At 36.1% G+C, this 9,669-nt stretch overlaps 1 protein-coding gene across 1 annotated transcript; it reads left to right on the forward strand.

Moving 5' to 3' along the window:
- Positions 1-7,290: 7,290 nt before the first annotated feature.
- Positions 7,291-7,893, forward strand: LOC127676167 (humanin-like protein; the record flags this gene model as incomplete). The annotated part of the gene is made up of 1 exon (XM_052172115.1): positions 7,291-7,893. A coding segment is annotated over one exon (114 nt), but the record flags the coding sequence as incomplete, so codon positions are not given.
- Positions 7,894-9,669: the final 1,776 nt, after the last annotated feature.

Below are 9,669 nucleotides of genomic sequence, written 5' to 3' on the forward strand. Positions count from 1 at the left end.
TTCAGAAAACCACGTTTTAAGGAAATGCCGCATTGTGCGAAATCATCTTTTTCCTAAACAACATGTTGTAACTTGAAAAGCTTTGGTGTTGCGTGTATGTCTAAGTGTGGAGCCTGAAAAGAGAAGGCACAGAAGAGTTTTCTCTCGAAAGAATATGTAAGAATACCACATTATAAGGAAATACAATTTTGCAGAGTAAAGACAAATAAGTACAAATTGGAAATATTTTACGGGAAGAAATAACGCATCGTACAAAATTAGCTTGTATCTCCTAAACAACACGTTGTAACTCGAAAAGATTTGGTGTGAGGTGTACGTCTAAACGTGTAGCCTCAAAAGAGAACCCACAGGAGAATTTTCTTTCATCAAAATTTGTCAGAAACCACGTTTTAAGGAAATCTCGCATCCTGCGAAATTATCTTATTTTTCCTAAACAACACATTGTAACTCGAAAACCTTTGCTGTTGCGTGTATGTCTAAGCATGTAGCCTCAAAAGAGAACACCCAGGAGAGTTTTCTCTCGAAAGAATATGTAAGAATACTACGTTATAAGGAAATACAGTGTTGCAGAGTAAAGACAAATACGTACGTATTGGAAACACTTTAAGAGAAGAAATAACGTGTCGTAGAAAATTAGCTTGTGTCTCCTAAACAACACGTTGGAACTCGAAAAGATTTGGTGAGGCTTGTACGTCTACACGTGCAGCCTCAAAAGAGAACCCACAGGAGAATTTTCTTTCTTCAAAATTTGTCAGAAAACCACGTTTTAAGGAAATCCCGCATCGTGCGAAATTATCTTGTTTTTCATAAACAACACGTTGTACCTCGAAAAGCTTTGGTGTTGCCTGTATATCTATGTGTGTAGCCTCAAAAGGGAACGCACAGGATAGTTTTCTCTCGAAAGAATATGTAAGAATACCACGTTATAAGGAAATACAGTGTTGCAGAGTAAAGACAAATACTTACATATTGGAAAAACTTTATGAGAAGAATTAACGCATAGTACAAAATTAGCTTGAATCTCCTAAACAACACATTGTTACTCGAAAAGATTTGCTGTAGCGTGTACGTCTAAACGTGTAGCCTCAAAAGAGAACCCACAGGAGAATTTTCTTTCGTCAAAATTTTATAGAAAACCACGTTTTAAGGAAATCCCGCATTGTGCGAAATCATCTTTTTCCTAAACAACATGTTGTAACTCGAAAAGCATTGGTGTTGCGTGTATGTCTAAGTGTGGAGCCTGAAATGAGAAGGCACAGAAGAGTTTTCTCTCGAAAAAATATGTAAGAATACCACATTATAAGGAAATACAATTTTGCAGAGTAAAGACAAATAAGTAGAAATTATCTTATTTTTCCTAAACAACACATTGTAACTCGAAAAAGTCCAAGAGCCTTCAAAGCCCTAAGTAAACAAGCAAGTTTAACTTCTGCTAAGGACTGTAGGATTATACCCTACATCTACTGAATGCAAATCAGTCACTTTTATTAAGGGGCCCTAACTACCCTGTTCACAGCCATCTGTGCCCTCACCCAAAACGACATTAAAAAAATTGTAGCATTTTCTACATCCAGTCAATTAGGACTAATAATAGTGACTCTAGGAATTAACCAACCCTATTTAGCTTTTCTCCACATCTGTACTCACGCATTTTTCAAAGCCATACTCTTCATATGCTCAGGATCAATTATTCATAGCCTAAACGATGAACAAGACATCCGAAAAATAGGAAACATAATAAAAACTATACCATTCACATCATCTTGCCTAACAATTGGAAGTTTGGCTTTAACAGGAATGCCATTTCTTACAGGCTTTTATTCTAAAGACCTAATCATTGAAGCCATCAACACCTGTAATACCAACGCCTGAGCCCTACTAATTACACTAATCGCTACATCAATAACAGCCATGTACAGCATACGAATTATCTACTTTGTAGTTATATCAAAACCACGATTCCCACCAATAATCTCAATTAACGAAAACAACCCAGACCTCATCAACCCAATTAAACGTCTGGCATTCGGAAGTATTCTAGCCGGATTTTTCATCTCCTATAACATCCCACCAACTAGCATTCCAATCCTTACAATGCCATGATACTTAAAAACCACGGCCCTCGCAATCTCCATCTTAGGCTTCCTAATGGCTCTTGAGCTAAATAACCTAACACTAAACTTCTCTATAAACAAAAAAAAATCCTTACTCATCATTTTCCACATCACTAGGATACTTTCCTCTAATTATTCATCGTATCATCCCCGCCAATACCCTAACATCAAGTTTTAAAGTATCACTTAGCCTTCTAGATCTATCATGATTAGAAAAATCCATCCCAAAATCTACTTCAACTATTCACTCTTATATATCAAAACTATTAACTAATCAAAAAGGATTAGTAAAATTAAACTTCCTATCATTCCTACTTTCTCTCATCCTAGTAATCTTAATCTACATTACTAGTCTCGAGTGATCTCAATAATAATAAAAATTCCAGCAAATAAAGACCACCCAGCAACCACTATCATCCAAGTAGCACAACTATATATAGCCGCTACACCAATCCCCCCTTCTAACATTACCCCTACATCATCAATCTCATATATTAGTCAATCATTCAAACTATCAAAACTTACTAACTCTACCTCACCATAATAACTCAATACATATATTACTAATAACTCCATCATTACCCCCGCAACCAAAATGCTAAAAATTATCCAATTAGACCCTAAAGTCTCAGGAAACTCCTCAGTAGCCATAGCAGTAGTATACCCAAATACTACTATCATTCCACCCAAATAAATTAAAAACACTATCAACCCTAAAAATGAACCACCAAACCCTAAAACCATCAAACACCCCACAAACCCACTAACAATCAATCCAAGACCACCATAAATAGGAGAAGGCTTTAAAGCCAACCCAAGACACCCAATCAAAAATAATACACTTAAAATAGAAATGTAATTTATCATTATTTCTACACAGCACTTAACTGCGACCAATGACATGAAAAATCATCGTTGTAATTCAACTATAGAAACCTAATGACAAACATTCGAAAAACACACCCACTACTAAAAATTATCAATCACTCTTTCATCGACCTACCAGCTCCATCTAACATTTCATCATGATGAAACTTCGGCTCATTGCTAGGAATCTGCCTGATAATCCAAATCCTCACAGGCTTATTTCTAGCAATACACTACACATCAGACACAATAACAGCATTTTCTTCAGTGACCCATATCTGTCGAGACGTAAATTATGGCTGACTAATTCGATATATACATGCAAACGGAGCCTCAATATTTTTTATTTGCCTATTTCTTCACGTAGGACGAGGAATGTATTACGGATCATATATTTTTATAGAAACATGAAACATTGGTGTAGTTCTTCTATTCGCAGTAATAGCCACAGCATTCATAGGATATGTTCTTCCATGAGGACAAATATCCTTCTGAGGAGCTACAGTAATTACAAACCTACTATCAGCAATTCCATACATCGGAACTACCCTAGTAGAATGAATCTGAGGAGGATTCTCAGTAGACAAAGCTACATTGACACGTTTTTTCGCCTTTCACTTTATCCTTCCATTTATTATTGCTGCCCTAGTAATTGTTCACCTCTTGTTTCTCCATGAAAATGGATCTAATAACCCAACAGGCCTTAACTCAGACGCCGATAAAATCCCATTTCACCCTTACTATACTATCAAAGATATTCTAGGTGTACTAATAATAGTTTCCTTCCTAATAACTTTAGTCCTTTTCTTTCCAGACCTACTAGGTGACCCGGACAACTACATACCTGCCAACCCACTTAACACCCCACCCCATATTAAACCAGAATGATACTTCCTATTTGCCTATGCAATCCTACGATCCATCCCCAATAAACTAGGCGGAGTCCTAGCCCTAATTCTATCAATCTTAATTTTAGCCTTATTACCATTTCTTCACACTTCCAAACAACGCAGTCTAATATTCCGCCCAATCACTCAAACCCTATATTGAATCCTAGTTGCCAACCTTCTCATTCTAACCTGAATTGGAGGCCAACCAGTAGAACACCCATTCATCATCATCGGACAACTAGCTTCAATTAGCTACTTCTCAATTATTCTTATTCTTATACCCATCTCAGGTATCATTGAAGACAACTTATTAAAATGAAACTTATGTCCTGATAGTATATGAATTACCTTGGTCTTGTAAACCAAAAATGAAGAACTATATCTTCTCAGGACATCAAGAAGAAGGAATGTCTCCCCACCATCAACACCCAAAGCTGATATTCTCGTTAAACTACTTCTTGAGTACATAAATTTACATAGTACATTAATACATCTATGTATATAGTACATTAAATTATATTCCCCTAGCATATAAGCAAGTACATATTATTAATGCTTCATGACACAAATACCTTAATTTTACATTAAATCCCTTTCCACATGAATATTATTGACTACATTTTAATTAATGCTTCTTAGACATATCTGCGTTATCATACATACACCATTCTGTCATAAACTCTTCTCTTCCATATGACTATCCCCTTCCCCATTTGGTCTATTAATCTACCATCCTCCGTGAAACCAACAACCCGCCCACCTATGCCCCTCTTCTCGCTCCGGGCCCATAACACTTGGGGGTAGCTAATCTGAAACTTTATCAGGCATCTGGTTCTTACTTCAGGGCCATCAAATGCGTTATCGCCCATACGTTCCCCTTAAATAAGACATCTCGATGGTACGGGTCTAATCAGCCAAGACTTCCATAACTGTGGTCTCGAGCAGTTGGTATTTTTTTATTTTTAGGATGCTGTGACTCAGCATAGCCGTCAAGGCATGAAGGGCAACTTATCATGTAGCTGGACTTCAAGTGAAGGGTCATTAATCCACATAACCAAATCATCGCAGACTAATTAATTAATGTTTTCTCGGACATATTACTTTAATTTCACTTAATTATTACAATTAAAAATTTTATACCAATAGATTTCTCTTTACAAACCCCCCTCCCCCAACTTTGATGCCAAACCCCAAAAACATCAAAGAAATTTAACTAAATTCCCTCAAGATACTTTTCATTCTAGTGGTTCACAAAAAAAGACTTATATTTTAGTATCAGAAAATTTTTCATTAAAATTTTTTCCTCTGCATTAAAACTAACTTTACAGAAAACCTCTTGACACTAAGCTTTACTAAAGTTGATGTAGCTTAACAACAAAGCAAAGCACTGAAAATGCTTAGATGGATATATTCTATCCCATAAACACAAAGGTTTGGTCCTGGCCTTATAATTAGTTGGAGGTAAGATTACACATGCAAACATCCATAAACCGGTGTAAAATCCCTTAAATATTTGTACAAAACTTAAGGAGAGGGTATCAAGCACATTATATAGCTTAAGACACCTTGCCTAGCCACACCCCCACGGGACTCAGCAGTGATAAATATTAAGCAATGAACGAAAGTTTGACTAAGCTATACCTCTAAGGGTTGGTAAATTTCGTGCCAGCCACCGCGGTCATACGATTAACCCAAACTAATTACTTCTCGGCGTAAAACGTGCTAACTAGAAACAACAAATAGAACTAAAATCCAACTAATATGTGAAAATTCATTGTTAGGACCTAAACTCAATAACGAAAGTAGTTCTAATAATTCTACCCTGCACGATAGCTAAGATCCAAACTGGGATTAGATACCCCACTATGCTTAGCCTTAAACTTAAATAATTTAATAACAAAACTATTTGCCAGAGAACTACTAGCTACTGCTTAAAACTCAAAGGACTTGGCGGTACTTTATATCCATCTAGAGGAGCCTGTTCTATAATCGATACACCCCGATCTACCTCACCATCTCTTGCCAAATTCAGCCTATATACCGCCATCTTCAGCAAACCCTAAAAAGGAATATAAGTAAGCACAAGAACAAGCATTAAAACGTTAGGTCAAGGTGTAGCCAATGAGATGGGAAGAAATGGGCTACATTTTCTTTACAAAGAACATTACGCTACCCTTTATGAAACTAAAGGACAAAGGAGGATTTAGTAGTAAATTAAGAGTAGAGAGCTTAATTGAATAGAGCAATGAAGTACGCACACACCGCCCGTCACCCTCCTCAAACTAAATTAACTTCACAATATAAATAATAACGTAAATAATAATTTACGAGAGGAGATAAGTCGTAACAAGGTAAGCATACTGGAAAGTGTGCTTGGAATAATCATAGAGTAGCTTAATAACTAAAGCATCTGGCCTACACCCAGAAGAATTCATACAATGAACTCTATGAACTAACTCTAGCCCTGACACACTTTTATATAATAATTCTACCATAATATAAATCAAAACATTCAGTATTAAAAAAGTATTGGAGAAAGAAATTTTACACAGGAGCTATAGAATAAGTACCGTAAGGGAAAGATGAAAGAATAATTAAAAGTAAAGACAAGCAAAGATTAAACCTTGTACCTTTTGCATAATGAGTTAACTAGAAAAATTTTAACTAAAAGAATTTAAGCTAAAAACCCCGAAACCAAACGAGCTACCTAAGAACAACTTTATGAGTCAACCCATCTATGTGGCAAAATAGTGGGAAGATTTTTAGGTAGAGGTGAAAAGCCTATCGAGCTTGGTGATAGCTGGTTACCCAAAAAATGAATTTCAGTTCAATTTTAAATTTACTAAAAAAATTATAGAATTTTAAAGTAAGTTTAAAATTTAGCCAAAAGAGGGACAGCTCTTTAGGAATGGAAAAAACCTTAAATAGTGAATAAACTAATCAAACTAAACAAACCATTGTAGGCCTAAAAGCAGCCACCAATAAAGAAAGCGTTCAAGCTCAACATTGTAATTGAAATAATTCCATAAGTAAAATAAATTCCTATACTTAAATTGGGTTAATCTATTATCATATAGATGAAATACTGTTAATATGAGTAACAAGAATTATATTCTCCTTGCACAAGTGTATAACAACTCGGATACCCATTGTTAGTTATCAAACTATAGGTCAAACCCAACAAATAAACCCACCTAAAAATTTATTGTTAACCCAACACAGGAGTGCTATAAGGAAAGATTAAAAAAAATAAAAGGAACTCGGCAAACCGGAACCCCACCTGTTTACCAAAAACATCACCTCTAGAATAGCAAATATTAGAGGCATTGCCTGCCCAGTGACTAAAGTTTAACGGCCGCGGTATCCTGACCGTGCAAAGGTAGCATAATCACTTGTTCTCTAATTAGGGACTAGAATGAACGGCTAAACGAGGGTTCAACTGTCTCTTATTTTTAATCAGTGAAATTGACCTTCCAGTGAAGAGGCTGGAATTGTATAATAAGACGAGAAGACCCTATGGAGCTTTAATTTAACAGTTTAATTAATTAATATAACTAACCTAAATGGAATAACAGATAATAATATAAACTTAAAATTTCGGTTGGGGTGACCTCGGAGAAAAAATAATCCTCCGAATGATTATAACTTAGACTAACAAGTCAACGTACATATTGAATCTTATTGACCCAATTTTTGATCAACGGACCAAGTTACCCTAGGGATAACAGCGCAATCCTACTTAAGAGTTCATATCGACAGTTAGGGTTTACGACCTCGATGTTGGATCAGGACATCCCAATGGTGCAGAAGCTATTAATGGTTCGTTTGTTCAACGATTAAAGTCCTACGTGATCTGAGTTCAGACCGGAGTAATCCAGGTCGGTTTCTATCTATTCACAATTTCTCCCAGTACGAAAGGACAAGAGAAATAGAGCCACCTTATCAATAAGCGCTCTCTACCTAACATATGAAAAAAATCTAAATATAGAAAGGCTGTTTATCTATTTACCTAGACAAGGTCATTAGGGTGGCAGAGCCAGGAAATTGCGTAAGACTTAAAACCTTCTTCCCAGAGGTTCAAATCCTCTTCCTAATAGTGTATTTTATTAACATTTTAACCCTCCTAGTCCCAATCCTTATCGCCATGGCCTTCCTGACACTTGTAGAACGTAAAATCTTAGGCTATATACAACTACGAAAAGGCCCAAATGTTGTAGGTCCTTATGGAGTTCTCCAACCATTCGCAGACGCCATAAAACTATTTATTAAAGAACCCATACGCCCTCTTACTACATCAATCTCACTATTTATTATTGCCCCCACTCTTTCACTAACACTAGCATTAAGCCTATGAATTCCATTACCTATGCCCCACCCACTAATTAACTTAAACCTAGGCATTCTATTTATTCTAGCAACCTCAAGCCTTTCAGTATACTCAATTCTATGATCAGGATGAGCATCAAATTCAAAATATTCCCTTTTCGGTGCCTTACGAGCAGTAGCGCAAACAATTTCATATGAAGTTACTATAGCCATTATTCTTCTATCAGTCCTTCTAATGAACGGCTCATTCTCACTACAAACACTCATTTATACCCAGGAATACATCTGACTTATCTTCCCAGCCTGACCAATAGCTATAATATGATACATTTCAACCCTAGCAGAAACTAACCGAGCACCATTCGACCTTACAGAAGGCGAGTCAGAATTAGTTTCAGGGTTCAACGTAGAATACGCCGCAGGTCCTTTTGCACTATTTTTCATAGCCGAATACACTAATATTATCCTAATAAATGCCCTTATATCTATTATTTTCCTAGGACCTGTATTTATCATAAATTACCCAGAACTCTATTCAACAAACTTTATAGCAGAGACCCTAATCTTATCAACCATGTTTTTATGAATCCGAGCATCATACCCTCGATTTCGCTACGACCAACTCATGCACCTACTATGAAAAAACTTTTTACCCCTAACACTAGCACTATGCATATGACATATCTCTATCCCAATTTTCATAGCAAGTATTCCACCATACATGTAGAAATATGTCTGATAAAAGAGTTACTTTGATAGAGTAAATTATAGAGGTTTAAATCCTCTTATTTCTAGAACTACAGGAATTGAACCCGTACTTAAGAATTCAAAGTTCTTCGTGCTACCAATACACCCAATTCTAATATTACAGTAAGGTCAGCTAATTAAGCTATCGGGCCCATACCCCGAAAACGTTGGTTTAAATCCTTCCCGTACTAATTAACCCCATCACCATTATCATTATTTACTTAACAATTCTAGTGGGTCCAGTTATCACAATATCAAGCACCAACCTCCTACTCATGTGAGTAGGATTAGAACTAAGTTTACTAGCAATCACACCCCTTCTAATTAACAAAAAAAACCCACGATCAACTGAAGCTGCAACAAAATATTTTGTTACTCAAGCAACCGCCTCAATAATCATTTTACTAGCTATTATTTTAAACTTCAAACAACTAGGATCATGACAATTTCAACAACAAACAAATACTATATTACTTAATTTAACCCTCATTGCACTATCAATAAAATTAGGCCTAGCCCCATTCCACTTTTGACTTCCAGAAGTAACACAAGGAATTCAACTCCATACAGGACTCATCCTCCTAACATGACAAAAAATTGCTCCCCTATCTATCCTATTCCAAATCTATCAACTCCTAGACAACACAATTATCTTAATTCTAGCAATTACATCAATTTTTATAGGAGCATGAGGAGGACTTAACCAAACACAAACGCGAAAAATT

This window comes from Apodemus sylvaticus, unplaced genomic scaffold, assembly GCF_947179515.1.
Source record: "Apodemus sylvaticus unplaced genomic scaffold, mApoSyl1.1 scaffold_128, whole genome shotgun sequence".
In the NCBI taxonomy this organism is placed as follows: Eukaryota; Metazoa; Chordata; class Mammalia; order Rodentia; family Muridae; genus Apodemus; species Apodemus sylvaticus.